This window comes from Heteronotia binoei, chromosome 10, assembly GCF_032191835.1.
Source record: "Heteronotia binoei isolate CCM8104 ecotype False Entrance Well chromosome 10, APGP_CSIRO_Hbin_v1, whole genome shotgun sequence".
Classification (NCBI taxonomy): Eukaryota; Metazoa; Chordata; class Lepidosauria; order Squamata; family Gekkonidae; genus Heteronotia; species Heteronotia binoei.
The window spans coordinates 54,568,271-54,583,866 of record NC_083232.1 but is presented as its reverse complement, the minus strand read 5'-3'; the positions used below and the strand labels follow the sequence as shown (position 1 = coordinate 54,583,866).

At 41.0% G+C, this 15,596-nt stretch overlaps 1 protein-coding gene across 2 annotated transcripts in view; it reads left to right on the top strand.

The window, feature by feature from the left end:
- The first annotated feature begins 880 nt into the window (after positions 1-880).
- Positions 881-15,596, top strand: part of IGF2BP3 (insulin like growth factor 2 mRNA binding protein 3) — a 106,577-nt gene continuing 91,861 nt past the window's right edge. Inside the window, exons 1-2 of one of the 2 annotated variants that reach the window (XM_060248641.1) lie at positions 881-1,684; positions 3,380-3,440. In XM_060248641.1, the coding sequence (XP_060104624.1) occupies positions 1,510-1,684; positions 3,380-3,440 (236 nt within the window). In that variant the 5' untranslated portion in view covers positions 881-1,509. Of the gene's footprint in view, positions 1,685-3,022; positions 3,042-3,379; positions 3,441-15,596 lie in introns of those variants that run through there. The other variant, XM_060248643.1, reaches the window with a different exon arrangement.

Genomic DNA, 15,596 nt, shown 5'->3' with positions numbered 1-15,596 from the left:
CTATGTTGTCTAGTTCCTCTTTTTCTGTGCTAGAAACCACCATTAACTAGATTTTGAAAGAAAAGGGGAAAGAATTCTTTTTGACTGGGGGAGGGGGGGGAGGGAAGCAGATGTCCGGAGAAGCACGCTCTTCTCTGCCCTGAGCACTCCCACTTTTTAATCACCCTCCAACCGGCCTCCACCCCCTTTGTCCTTCGATTCATAATGTTGCGCGGTAGAGTCGCTGCAACGAACCCTCATCAAACCGCCAGAAATATTACTATGCAGGAAGCTAGGGGGTCGGTGGGCGGGAGCCGTTTCAAGGAGACTCTAGTTTCTCCCGCCCTCCCCCTCCCCGAGACCCATCGGTCTTCCTCTGGCTTGCAGCCAATTGTGAACAAGAAAGCAAACAGCCACAGAACACAAAATCGCAGACAAAAGTGGTGGCGGTGCACATGGGTAGTGGGGGGGGGGAGAGTATCGCCCCCGCAAGTCCGCCCACTTTCTCGAAGAGCTCTTAACTGCTACCCACCCACTCAGTGGCGCCGAAAACACTTTGCCAAAACCCTGTTGGGGCGAGGTTGCACAAACGACCCTTATGAGTCACCCCAACCCTCGTGAGGAAGACGAATGGGTGGCCATTATATTGCTCTTGGCCGCCTCTTCCTTCCCTCCCCCCCCCCCTTTGGTGTTGCAAAACGGTGCCAGAATATTGCCTCTTCGCCCCTTTTATTCTGGAGGATTTCGCCAGCACCGATTCGGGAGAGGCAGTCCGAGCCTAACCTTCCCATCTTATGCAGTGCGCGTGTGTGGAGCAACCAAACCCGCAGCAAAAAGTAGTAAACAGGGGGAGGGGAGAGAGACCACGCGGTCAGGGCTCCGCGCCCATAAAGCGTCCCTTTCTTAAAAACTTGTCCAGGAGCAGCCTCGCTTCTCCTCCTCCTTTGTGAGCTAAATCTGCAGCTATCTAATTGAGGCGTTGGGATTCCTCACGTGAGAAGTTGATTTGTAGTTTGAACACGTGGCTCATTCAAAAAGCCGGAATATTCAAGCGATTTTCTCTCCTCCCCTCCTCCCACTCTGGATTTTTTTTTTTGAGAGGCGGTGCCTACATTCACGTATTGTAACATTTTCATACTCCGCCTGCTGCTGCCAAAGGGGCTTGGGGGCAAGACGAAAAAGTAGTTTCTTCCCTTCATCTCTCCTCCCCCTTTTTTTTTTTTAACCCGCCATCGTAGTTCTGAAAGCGACGTGATTTCCCCTATCGCTTCGGATAACGCAGCGAACACTCAGTATTCCGATTTGGTCACTGGCTCTCTCTCTCTTTTTTTTTTAAACTCCGGAGGGAGGGGGGTGGTTTGGTGGGGGAGGGACCGACGGATACAAGCTGCTGTTGTGATTCCCCCCCTCTCCCGGTGGCTTTGCATTTTATTTTATTCCCTGGATCCTGGGCAGGTTTTGTTACAAGACGGCGTGTGCGTATAAATATATATATTTTTAAAAAGTAGAGTTCTATTTTTAATTAAGAAGATGAATAAGCTGTACATCGGAAACCTGGGCGAAAGCGTGAGCCCTCTGGACCTGGAAAGTCTCTTTAAAGAGTCCAAGATCCCCTTCACCGGCCAGTTCCTCGTGAAGACGGGATACGCGTTCGTGGATTGCCCCGATGAGAACTGGGCTATGAAGGCTATCGAAGCACTTTCAGGTGAGTAATTCCCTCGGCGTCTCTGCCTTTGGCTCCCCGCCCCTCATCCCCATCCCCATCGTTCTGGGCGCCATCCTCTCCCTTCTGCCCAAACCGCTCGCCCGGTATCTCTCCCACCCCCACCCCCAGGTTGCTCCTGCATTTTAAGGCTCCGCAAGCCCGGAGATCTTCCTCAACGGGCAGTTCATATCTTCCCCCTGCCGAGCTGGGCACACTTATTTCGGAGGGCTTCAACTGCGTGATGTGGGGCCTTTCGGGAGCTACCGCTGTGATGGCCTGAGCGACCTGGGTGGCTCGCTTCTCTCCCCCCCCCCCCCCATTTGCAGCTTACAGACACGTTGTCAGGTAACACGCAAAGTGTCGGTTTGGAGCCATTTCTGGTTTCGAAATAGAGGAGCAGGGGCTCCGCGAGGCCGCCGTGCTCGGGGAAGAGAGTGCCCGTCCCTACTCTTTAAAAATAATCGGGGGGGGGGGCGGGGAGGTGGAGAAGAAGCCGGGTTTGGTGCATGGAGGAGGGGGCGAGGCGCGCAAAAGAGCCCTTGCCACAGCAAAGGGGAGGCGAGCGTACCCGCCAGGGCCCAGCGAGCAATTTCACTGCGCAGGGACTGCTCGCAGCCACCCCCACCCCCACCCCCGGAAAATTGTGGCCTTCAAGCCGGCGCGTAGCAAAAGAGGAGTATGCGGCTGCCCAGTGGTCCGAAACGAGGGGGGGCACCTTGGGGGCGAGCCTTGGCCACGGTCACAACGTGCCTCCTCGGAGGCTAGCAGAGAGCAAAAACCACGAAGGCTGGGAGGCTGATTTGCCTCAGACTTCTGCGCCCTCCTCACTTGCCTCCGAGGTTTAAGCCATCGTTGGCTACGTTGAGGAGCCAAACTTCGGACACTTAAAAAAAAAAAAAAAAGCAAAGGAAAACAAACCCCGCACTTTGCCCTTTTCAGGAGAGAGGTCGAGGCCTGAAGGCCCGCTGCACGGCATTTCCTTGGGTGGCATTTATTTCGCTTTCCCTTTGGCTCGCTCCTCGCTCGCTCGCGCTGCCAGCCAGCATGTCGTCCCCTCCGTTTCTACATCCTGTTTTTTGTGCGAAATGCAACTTGGCGGGTTGAATGGGGGAGGCTCGTTAGGTCGGGTGATCTCGTTTGGGTCCTTGGCTTGTTCTCCAGTCTCCACCTCAGGGGTGACGTTGGGAGAGGGGGGTCTTGGCCCATTGCTGGAATGGCTATGTGAGGGAAGGCTTAAAGGGGGTGCTCTTCAAGGGAAAACGTGTGGGAAAACACTCCTTCACTGCAAGCAGCAGTTCCTGTTTCCTCTTGACAAGAGATTAGAGAGAGGCCTGTTAATCTCGTCAGGGAGCCATACGTGTGTGTACTTATTTTTATGTGTAGTTACCATTTCTACATGTCACTTAGGAAGGGAATAAAGGTTATAGTAATCCAAGTTCCCTTCTTACCTTTTCAAGCATGGCTACTGGAACTGAGAGCTCAAGTGAAAACCAGCAAATTTGCTTGTGGTTGCCATTCCTACCATGTTTCTTTTATTGCACTGTAACTTTTTGGGTGAATGACCTAACATGTTGCATTTGTGTTTCCTGTGTTGTTTCATACCAGCATCAGTTTAGTTTGGGAGGGGCCATAGGAAGGCAAGGATTGGGAGTTAAACAAAACTCATTGTAAACCAAGTTGTGTTCCTATTTACAGGTAAAGTTGAACTGCATGGTAAACTCATAGAAGTTGAGCATTCAGTTCCCAAAAGACAAAGGTAATTTTTGATTTTTTTTATTATTATTTTTTGCTTTGAAAAGGGATGGGTGAAGGCATTTAACCTGATGTGTGATTTGGTGATTTACCATGAACTATTCTTAAAGTCACCTGTTACTTTGAAAAGCTCATTTTAAAATATTTATAAATAATGTGAACTCATGGCTGTGGGCATGGAGAAAGTTGAGCCTCTTAGAAGCTAGGGTCAGATTTAAAGATTTCAGAGTGGGGTTGATTATTGGATAATACTTTTTTTTATAGGGGTGGGAGAGTAAGAATAAGTTACTTGCATTTTAAAATAGCCAAGCTGTAACCTTCTTGTATACCTGTTTGTTGTTGAATTTTTTGTGAAATAGAACTCAGTGGTACTTCCTTTTGAGTATATATCTATAGGATTGTCCTCTTTCATATGTAGAAGTATCTGTTGAAATCTTATGACAAGACATAGTTTATGTATAGCTATTTTTGTGTGTGTCTTATTAAGTGACTATAGAACTGAGTAATGATTTTATGGGCCCCAATATATAGTTAGGGAGAGGAGGGTGTTTTAATTTATGCACCAGAACAGTGAAAGATATTTTATTTCAAAAACTGTATATAAAGCCAACGTCTGTTACCTTGGAGCAGCATGAACAAATTTTGTAAATGCTTGTTTTTGAACTTTTTTGGAATGCATAGGCATGAATACTATCAATGAAATTAAAATCTACAAGGCTTATTCAATATTGTATGGAAGTTGCAGTTTTAAAAGAATGATTATGGAAGTACCCTCCAGTATTTATTGTAGTAGCACTTAAGTTGTAAACAAATTAATTTCAGTAACATTAAAAATTGCCTGTTTTACTGCAAATTACGTTAATGTCTATGTATAATTTTTTTAGTAATTCAGAAACTTGTCATATTGTAGCATTATGATGTTTTGATTTCATTGAGTAATAGTGAAAGTATGAAAATCCTAAAACATTAAAGTTCTCGCTGGTTAATTTTCAGTTTTTCTCTTACGCTTTATTGCTATGAACTTTACAAAGTTTATTTGAAGGAATGCTGCATTAGGCATCTCATGTAGGAACATGTTTAAAGGCATTTTATAATATGGCTGATGTTCAGAGAAACATAGATTTTCCCTCAAAACTTTTTCATGATAAAAAGAGTTGTCATGGAGATCAGATATAAATGCCCACCAGGGTACAAAAAAAGGTATCTGTAAATTTAACTTTTTTTCTGAAATAGAGGCTAATTTCATTCTAAACTTACAGTTGTGCATTTAATTATTTGAGTTGCTTCCTGCTAAACATTATGTATTAGCCTGTAAATAATTGGCATGGATATGGCTTTTCAGACTGAGATTTTGAAAACTTACAGTTCTTCCACATTTTCTTTGTATGTAAATAATTGAGTATATGTGCATAGGACTATCCTGTATTGTTTTGTTTACCAGTGGGTTACTGTCTATTACTGCTGGCTGTAATTTAAGAACAAAGTGAGTTTTTTTATACAGAGGTGCATAAATAAAAGTTAGAGTTCAGGTAAGTAAATCAAGATTATATATGTACATCAGAAGATAATGTGGAGTAAGTAGCTGTAGTGGAGTTCTAGGCTAACCCCCCCCCCCCCAGTTTTAAGGAGAGGGTGTATGTGGTTGGCATAAGTAGCTCTGGACTTGACTTTGTGGGATAAATACTACAGATAGGTTTTAAAAGTAGTTGGACAACTTGGTTTTACCAAATCATTTCACAGGAAAAACAGTGAAATTTATTAAGCCATATTTATTTACATTTGTGGATTTTTCTTGAAAAGCTTCAAAAGTGTATGGAAGTAAATAACTTGCATAAAGATGGAAGTTCTGATCCATTTTATAAATCTTTCATGGATTATTTATTCTAGACCACCCTTTGTAATTGTCTTATTTTTGACCTTCACTTGGTTTTATGAGATCAAGTGCCAGGGAAGACACAGCAGAGTTGGCCCATCTCTTTGTCACATAATGGTATTGAGGGCTCTTATCAACCTAGATATCATTCAAAGGGCCAATCTTTAAAAACTAGCTTGATTTGCTAATAAGGGAATTTTTAGGGCCCTGTGGTCACTGATTTCCAGCAGTTTGGACTTTGATTGAAGGGGCACACATCCATACTTTGGAAAAGCAGCTTTTATACTGCTGTATAAAGGGCTACAATGTTGTAGAATGTTCACTGATAACTTTGTGACAGGCAAACTGGGTATGTTTTGATTGGATTTAGATATAATGGTATAGATGTTCCAGATAGAATTCTGAGACAAAGCTCAAGGGGGAGGGGGGAGGAGCAACATTGCTTTAGCCAAAAGCTGATTCCTGACTTGCGAGGGAGATCTCAAGGGAGCAGAAAAGGAATGTGCAGTTTTTGCACATGGTTCATAAAGAATTACTAAATACTTTACTGAAGCTTAGAGCACTTCATTCAAAACTTGGAAATGGTATTGAAACAATGTTGGCTACTTGTCATGCTTTCCAAAAGAATGTGAAGTATTAGTTGTGATCATCAGTTCCATAAATTTGGGGGAGGGGAAGAATGTGCAAAACAAGATTGTACATGCATATTGAAAAACATGTGTGCAATCCTTTAAGATACCTCCCAGCTTCTTACAAAAACTGCTATTATCTTGTGGAGAATATGCATACTCCAGATTGATTATTCAAATAGCACTGATGTCATTTGCTGTGCGATAGTTTAGCTTAGTAAGGGATGGGTGGGGAACACACTGGCCAGTTGGAGGCCTGCATCCTGAATCAGCCCTTAAGGATTTCATTGAGTATTCTTTAATCCTTGCAAAGTGCCTTCTGACAAGCTTTGAGGATAGATGCTAATCCACTGTTTCTTCCCTTGAGTTACAAAATGAAATGTCATTTTTCCTGAACCACATGGAAGTAATAGAAACTGACCAGAAAATACTCAGGTGCAACATACTGCTTGGGATACATTATAGTCAGAGCTCTGTGTGTATACACATACGCACACACACACACGGAGTATGCTCACCATACAGTAGAGCAGGGGTCACCATTCTTTTGGAACCCAGCCACCTTTGGAATTCTAACAAAATATGGTGAAAGAAACCACAAAATGGCTGTCTCACAAGGCTGAGCCAGCTACATAGTGGCTGCCACAGCTTAATCTTCAGTCATACAGTTAAAATCTTTGTGTTGTGGTGGCAGCTGCTGCCAAAGCAATGTTTTTTTTTAAATCTGCACGATCAGCTCTTCAGTGGCCAGTCAGAAGTCTTGCTAGGCAATGGCCCTGTCTGCTTTCTAAAAATTCTTGGCAGGTGCCATGGTGCCTGCAGATGCCATGCTGGGGACCGCTGCAGTAGAGAATCTGGCAAATTGTTCCCTAAGAAAGCAAACAAAAATGCATTTCAGCCCTCATTGTGGATAAGGTTTTGGGGGAAAAATTAGGGTAAGGTCTAAGCCAGTGGCTGTTTGGAAGTGGAAATAAGAACTCAGGTATTCCACTGGAGTGGGGAGGGTGAGAGGGTTTGTTTTCTATGTAGCTCTTAGTGTTCCCCTTGTAGCTGCAGATTCCTTGCTTCTTATCCTTTATGTTACATGTCCTGGACTAATCCAATCCTTGGTAAAATCTGTTGAAGACCTGTTTGAAGCATACGGAATGCAATGGTGATTTTTATTCCTCAGCCAAAAATCCTGTTGCTTCCAGTCAATAAGGTATTGATACTGGAAGTGCTAAGTAGCACAACCTAGAGATGGTACTCTTTTTCTTTTTTTTAGTGTAGATTTCTATGCTTGGATCTTTGTCAAAGAAAAGGCCTTAGCTGTGTGGTGGAGCATCATAAATGTTAGTTTATTTTACAAGGTTATAAGTAACACTTGTTTACAAAAATGATTAATTGGACCTTTTTAAGGCAGTTAAATGCCTCATCCTTTTTATAATCAGTAAGCAGCATTAGAAAGGAAGACTCTTCCCTCGTGGAATGCCAAGTAAGATGTAACTAGAAAATGACTTCTCCTGGAGGGTGTAAATGCTGGTGTTGAAACTTGAGGATGGACCCAACTGATCTTTGTGAAGAAACAGCTTAATCTATTGGATCATAGTGAGATTGAGCATACTGTTGATCAGCAGTAACATTGGCTGCTCTCTTTAAGTCAACAGATTCTTAACATTTAATTCTATTTTCTCAGCCTTACTGTTTTTATACATGTTTAGCCAGTGTTTATCCTTTTATAACACTTTGTTTACATCTTCATCTTACTCACTTTTGCTAATCATCTGAAAACATGGTGTTCAAAACTGAATCCAGTTCTAACACATGTCCAGGTCAGAAGAATGCTCTTATGAAGATAATACAAAATGGCATTGTGTTTGGATTGCATAGAGATTGATACCCAAGGTAAAACTGTCAAATGACTTAACGCAGTCTTGCCAATTATAATTCAGGGGGTGGTTGTTACGCCTTGCTCCACTTTGTCCAAAACCAGGAGACAGGTTGTATACAAGGATGCCTGTTCTTTTGGTAGGGAGGAAATTGTAATACATACAGATACGTGACAAAAGTATGTGCTCTTCTTGCTAGGAAAACACTGTGCTTGCCCACGGGCTTAGCCACACTCTGGGGGAGGGATCTAAGGGAGACAGCATAGATACAGCAGTCATTGTATGAAGCTGCTTTTTACCAGCTGGGTTTACCCAGCAGAGCCACCATGCTTGCTGTTTAAAGTAAAACCAGGCTTGGTTATTTGCAGGCAAGTTTTACTCATTCATGGGGATCTGAATGAGTTGTGATTAGTTAAGAAAGAAATTATGGGATTCTGGTAGAAAGTGCCATATTATGCAATGTGCTGTGAAAATGAAAATGCAATGAAAAATTGTAGATTTAACTCCCAGGCTTGAAAACAGCAACTAGTGGCAAAATTTTCAGAAGGGAGAATAGCTACTGCAACCATTTTCACCCCAGATCAGGTGCCAGTAGGGATAGGGTGCAAACTCACTCCTTCACCAGCCATTGTGATAGTTTCAACACTTTGAGATCTTGGTGACTGAGGGGAATGAATGAGCCTTGTTTTGCTTACTGACTTGACTATAAGACAAGTTCCTGTAATGGCTTCAGGACTAAAAAGAGGAAGGAAGTGATTGCAATCTTTCAGGAACACACACACATGTCCCCACAACTGCTCTGTGGGCTCAACAGCACCACTCCAGATCCTCTGCTGAGGCACAGTAACAGCTGAGGACGCAGCTGTCATGGGAACCAGTGGCATGGAGCTGGGACAGTTGAGTGAGAATTATAACAGGGTCAAAGGAAGAAAAACATTTCCACTGTTCCATCCTGCTAGTCTCATGGTACATTTCCTGAAGGTTTACTAAATCTTTAAAACTGTGAGGGAGACTTTCACTCCTTGAGGAAGCTTATTGAGGTCACATTCAGATTCTGTCCCCCCACCCACCCCCAGTTCATCATCTTCCCTTTCTCCTCTTAAGTGTTCTTCATTAGCAGGAGCAGATGTGTTTCTTGCCTCTGCAGCAAATGCAGCAGCATCTTGAGGAAGGGGAACTGGTCCTACAAAGGTCTGGTCTTCTCCAAACCTTGAAAACACATGGTTTAAAAAATTGTGGGGGGGGGCGTGTAAAAATCAGCCTTCTGTCTCATGATGGCTGATTCTGGCTCCCTTTGAGATCCTTTAAGTGTCCCCTTCACATATGAAGGGTTTTCTGGATGGGAAAATTGAGCTCAGGGTTGTGTATCTGTAGGTATCTCTCCCCTCAGACCATCTCTCCCTGCCCTGTTAAGTAAATGGCAGACTCATTGCTTCCTTTCAGTCTGTCAGCAGCAGCTGACTGATGGCTTTATGCCACAACAGCAGCAGTCTAAGGTCAGCAGTAGTTGTCAAGTCTGCATGACTCTGGGGAGGAGATTTTTTTTGTTAAGAATCTGAGATTTTCTTGCATATTCAAAGCTTTCTCCAGTCTACTCTCATCCTGGTTTTTTTATTTACCAGTTGTGGAGCCCAGCCATTCTGCCCCCTTTACTAATAGTGGGTGTGATCCTATGGAATTTGGAATGTTGTGTCTTGTTTTGCTGTCCCAGTTGCAAATAGGAGCAACCTCCCTGAAGAGGAAGCTTAAATTGTTTGGCCTGCTTAGTGTAGGGGAAAAAGAGAACTTGGCAAGGTAAAAGCTGTGAGTAGAGTGAGTAATTTTGTTTTGTCTATCAAAATGGTATATTTTGAGATTATCTACTAGAACAGATTGGTAATCAATTAAAGACAAAACATTTTTATAGAACTCATATTTACAGGTTGGATGCCAGCATACCATCACAAATTTTTAGAGAAAATTTTTGCTTGCAGATATTTTGGTGATTATTACCTCTAATAGGAAATAAAAGGAATCTCCATCTTCTGGAGTTATATTCCAGTTTATTAGATACTGTGGACCAAAGAGTTATGTGAACAATAAACATACCTTAGCCATTTCAGCCAAATATTAGATTCTAAGGGCTTACAGCAATGAAATACAATATGGTCACCAAAGTACCAAGATGCTCATGGCAAGAGTTCTTAATGTCTCTAAGAATGATGGAAGCAGGCCTCAACAATGATAGGTATGCAGTGCAACTATCAACTGAAACTAGATCCAGTGATAATGGAGCAATACCTGGTTGCTGTCTCCATTCCCCAAGATGGCCTCTGTTTTTAAAAATTTTACGTTCTTCTTGCTGAATTGTTAGGCCAATTCAGTATAATCTCTTTCAGACTTCACTTTATCATTGTTTAGAATTGTTGAATTATATGATACCTGTGCAAGAGTCTATAGTGCATAGTTTTAGCCTGTGTGCCATGCTAGGTCTACAAGGAAACATAAATTAAAAAAACAATAACCAACACACATCGTACTAAGATGGTTATGATGTGAGTTGGTTATCTTTTTTTTTAATTTATGGTTCCTTGTAGACCTAATTTCAAGATGTTTATCTGAGTTGCTGAATTACTTATGAATGGGCTGACTTTCCTGTGGGATACATTTGTGATGTCTTTTAAATATAGACTGAACTACTTCATTACAGTGTTTGAACTGATTAATGCACCATGTACAAGTTGAGTATTAGACTTATTTGCAAAGGTCCTGTGTGTTTTTTTTGTAGCTGCTAGAGATTCTGAGTTGTAGCAGGCATGTTATTCACTAGAAATGTGAAGAGAGACAGCATAGGTACAAGGAGTATATCAGTCATTTTTGTATTTCCTGAGTTAACTCATTATGGCCCAATGAGATTGTATACTTGAGCTTTTTACTATGAAGTACTCAGAGAAGTGACTGCTAAATCCTCTTTCCCTAAAATGAAACTGGACAGGTGTTAGCTTTTCAGAAGTAGGAGGTCAGCAAGATACTGGGAGTTCCATGAGTATCCTCTTTTGTATGATACCTGTGTGTCTGCAGTGAGCTGAATCAGATTACTGAGAATACCTCTTTTAAGAGTCTGGGGAACCTGTGTTATAGTGAACTCTTTCGATTAAGATTCCTTGTCTTTGGAATTTGTTTTCCTCATTGGTCAAATAAAACATGCTTCATGAGGTTCTCTTTTTCTCTGGTTGACTGTAAGTCAGCTGTGTGCAGATGCAGTGTATTGAGAGAATTAAAATTTGCTGTTTGTACTTTGTGTTTTCAATTCTACAGATGTATGTCAAATGTTATAATGCCCTAGAACTACACAAATGTATGAAATCTGAAAGATTTATAACTAAGAGGAAAGAAGAGAATTGCAACATAGTTAAATGGGAGTTCATTTTTATTACAAGATAAGTATCTTAGAGAAGTTTTCCAGTGGTCATAGTCCAAGTTATATGGAATTATAAAAAATTACATAGTTTTCTTAAATTTTCTAGTGCTTTCTTTTCTTCATATTGGTATAAGAGTCTGATCTTTCTTGAAAGCTGAAAGATAAATCTATTAATCTAGTGCAGCCCTTGTCTTTCAGGGGACTTTGAATTGGTGTTTATGTAACACAAGAGGCATACTGAAACATTGGTTTTTATAAAACCATCGTTTTGGTGTGAGTTGCTGTATACCCAACACTGCTGCATGTTGTTAGAAAAATGCTACACAGCAGTGCTTGTTGATTGGGTATTGTGGGTTTTGCGTTGTGTATACCACACACTGTGATTGTTTGAGCCCTCCCTGCACATGGTCCGTCAAAAATATCTGACCACAAATGCCTTTAGGATTCTGTGAAGTGACCTGCTTATTTAAGTGTTTAGAACAACTGCAGGCACAAACATCTTAAGAGCGTGTTAGTTGTCTTTGGTTGTTGTTAGAACATGTGGCTGTCCTGAAAGTACTGTGTGCATGTGTTAAAAATAAATAAGCTGGTTTTTATTTTTGTTCACTGTCTGACATTTTGCTTAAGACTTACAGAAAGTTTATGAAGGGTTTTATAGCCTAGTAACTGATACGGTGTTCTCTGTGTTGGTGAGGTACAGCTAGGTTGGTATTAACTGTGTAAAGCTGGTTTATGTTGTTTTTGCTATCAGGTTTGCCTGGTTAGCTTCTGTTGTGTGCAGCTCCAACATTTGTGAAAGTAAACTGTTTGTTTTCTTTAGGAAAACAGAACTTGTTTTAGTTAAACCTTTTAAAATTGTATTAATGCTAAGGGGTGTGTGTGTTATGGTGTATATTTTACTATAAAGAAACAAATTGGCTAACATGATGAGTGTATACGGTAAAAGTAATAGTCCATATAGCTGTAACAGTAAGGATCAGCTCTCGGATCTGGGTAACATTTCACATGCTATAGTATCAGATGGTGTTGTCTGAGGAGAATAAAATATTGCTGTTGGTGTAAAATAAAATTGGAAAGTCAAACTGTTGCTGTGCTTTCACTTCATACATATTGGTCTGATTGGCCAAGAGTTTTGCCAGTATGAGTTGTTTATACGGGAATTGTATATATGTATACACACATAAGCATACAGGTCTTTATAAAGAGGCAAACTCATTTTTAAGAAATAAAAGAGGCAGGGGAGACATTACAAAATGGGTGCGCGGGACAGTTCAGATAAGTTCTACTTACTTAAATATCTTCCACTGAAATGTGAGACTTAAAATTATCTAACATTGTCCATTATCTAGTCAAACTATGTACATTCATGCTTTTTTGCCTGTTAAAAAAATGAAGAGACAAACTTTCAAAATGGCAATAGTATTAACATTCACGATAAATATTCTTTGAGTTTATCAGCATTACAATGGGTAAAATACTAATATTCAAACAATAGAAAATGTGTTGATATATGAACTTTCTACCCTGACCTGGATGACCCAGGCTAACCTGATCTCCTCAGTTCTCTGAAGCTAAGCAGGTTAGTATTGGGGTGGGAGACCACCAAGGAAGTCCAGGGTTGCTATACTGATAGCAAGTGTCTTGTAACTGTATGCATTCATTAATACTAGAGGTTTGCCTTGAGGTGAAAATATTCACTAGTATGGTGGTTGTGGAGTTTGTTGTCTCTGTTACATTGGCAGTTACTTGATGAGCATACAAATAATCAGGGAGGCCAAGAATTTGTGTGGAGCCTCAGATTTACTGCCCCAGCTTATATCTTTCACCTTTTGTCCTATTGATAACATTGAAAAATAGCAGAGGAATAAGTCAAGATCTCTTTTTGACTAGGATTTAATGTTTGACAGAGATGTTTGGTCTTTTGGGGGGTATTGCCACATTAATAACTGATTTAACACCAAGCTGTGTTTATAGGTGGCGGATACTTCGAGGTAGTATGTTCCTTCAGAACTGCGTTGAACACATTAATTAGCTTTGATTAAGATCTATGCTTTTATATTCACAATCAATAAATACTGTTGATGCATTTAAATTTAAAAAGAAGCATTCATTATGTAGTATTTGAATTTTGTCCTATTTGAGCAATCAGATACATTGATTATGCTGTGTGATTTAATACAAATAAATTTTGCTTTATTCATAATGGTGCATTTAGCCATTGCTGCAAGCAGGTGTCCTTCTGTCCATATTGACTTAAAGCATAAATTCTGATCTTAAGATCTGGCACTGGCCAGCATGTTACACATGCATGGGAGCTTATTTAGTTCCCTTGAATACCCGCTTCATGGTTCAGGGAGTAGTTATGTTGTCTGTTTAGTGTAATAAAAGTTCCAGGTAATACAAACCTTGAGCACTGTAATATACATGATATTCATGAAAAGACAATGTATTAGGTAGTGATTATAACAGTCTTAGATACATTTTTAAAAAAGAATTGCTACTTCATATAAAATGTTAAGTGCCTGGATATTCCTGTGCTTTGCATGGCATTATAAAACTGATGTTTGATCTTGTTTCTGACAAGCTGAGGAATAGAAGGAAACAATGCTCCTAGTTAGTTAGAGTAGTGGGAGAGCCTGTTCTGGAAGTTTTGGATAGGAATTTGTTAGTATCACATTGAACCACTTTGAGCTTATTGCTATGAAGAGGCTAGTTTTCTTTTACATTTTTTGACAGTAGTATATGGGCTCATTTTAAGCTAGACACCTCATAAATCCAGACTGGGAGTAAGTATCCAAAATGAGATGCTGATAAACAACATTCTTCCCTCACCCCTTTTTTTGCCATCGTCACATCTGGATTAAGGTGATCACATAGGGTTTTCAAGGCAAGAGAAGTTCAGAGGTGGATTGCCATTGTCTACCTCTATGTCACAACCCTGGTATTCCTTGGAGGTTTCCAGTCCATATACTTGCTAGAGCAAAGTCTGCTTAACTTCCAAGATCTGACAAGACCTTGGGCCATTCAGCTCTGGGCAACATTTACATAGAAACCCATTCAGTGTTAATTGGGAGCTAGCCTGTTGTGTTCTAGGTTAGTTGTGATAATGTAAATACAATGTATATAATTTTACATTAATTTCTGCAACCCAGTTTAAAACAAGATTGACACTAAAACACATGGCATTGTTTTCCTGTAGCAAACGGGAAGTCTGTAATAGCTACCTGGTGGTGAGAGAATTTTATCATGTTGTAGAAATCATTGGAAAAGTTCTCCTTATGTAATCTTACAGGATATTGTTAATAGTGTGATTATTGTGATCTGCCCCCCCCCCCCCCGGCTTCACAGTTGTGATGGGGTCCCCCCAACTACACAGTTGCTTAACTTCCAAGATCACTAAGATAATTTTCTTGGTAAATTGTCTTTTTGTATTTACATAATATTTAAATATTAACACAAAAAGTGTAAGTTTGACAAACTAGAAGGACTCTTCAGCTTTGGAGTAGAATCTTCTGGTGGAAATCATGGTTGAACTCTTCTGCAAAGCAGATAGCTCCCAGTTCAACTTCTGCACAGGGGTAGGGTTCTTTTGGAGTTTCCCTGAGCTTCACTTTCTGACTTTAGAATTCCTTCCCTTTTTTCTCTTATCTTGCCTTATTTCCTTAAGAGACTGAGTACCCTAAGCCAAAGGTGGTTGGGGAAGGGAAGGAAGAAGAGCTTTTCTTTCCTCTAGAAAAACCCTCTCAATTCATGGCTACATGAAACTGCCTTACGTTGAGCCAAACCACCAGTTTAACAAGGTCAGTATTGTCTACTCTGACAGGCAGCGGTTTCCTACGGTCTTGGCAGTTTTTCATATAACCTACCATGATCCTTTTAACTGGAGATGCTGAGGGCTGAACCTGCGACCTCCTGCAAAGTAGGTGTTCTACTGCTGAGTTGTAATCCTTCTGTCTTTGTTTTTCCTGAACCAGTCCCTCTAACTTTCTCCTACTGCCCTCTTACTCACAGATGATGGGAAAGAACTTGCTTATCATTGTTGGTCTAGACAGAAAAGCAATAGTGAATCTTGTAAAACCAAAATTGAAAAAGTACCTCAGGAAACCAGCAACCACAGCAAAGTGAGAAAGCAGCAATGGTGGCAACACAAGACTCTTGCCTTTTCCCAGCATATCATAGATGTAATCAGGGGTGGAATTCTAGCAGGAGCCTCCTTTGCGTATTAGGTCACACAACCCTGATGTAGCCAATCCTCCAAGAGCTTACAAGGCTCTTTTTTGTAAGCTCTTGGAAGATTGGCTACATCAATGTGCAAAGAAGCTCATGTTAGGATTCCACCCCTGGATGCAATACATGAATCACTGACTGTGAATACTTCTTAAATTCTTTA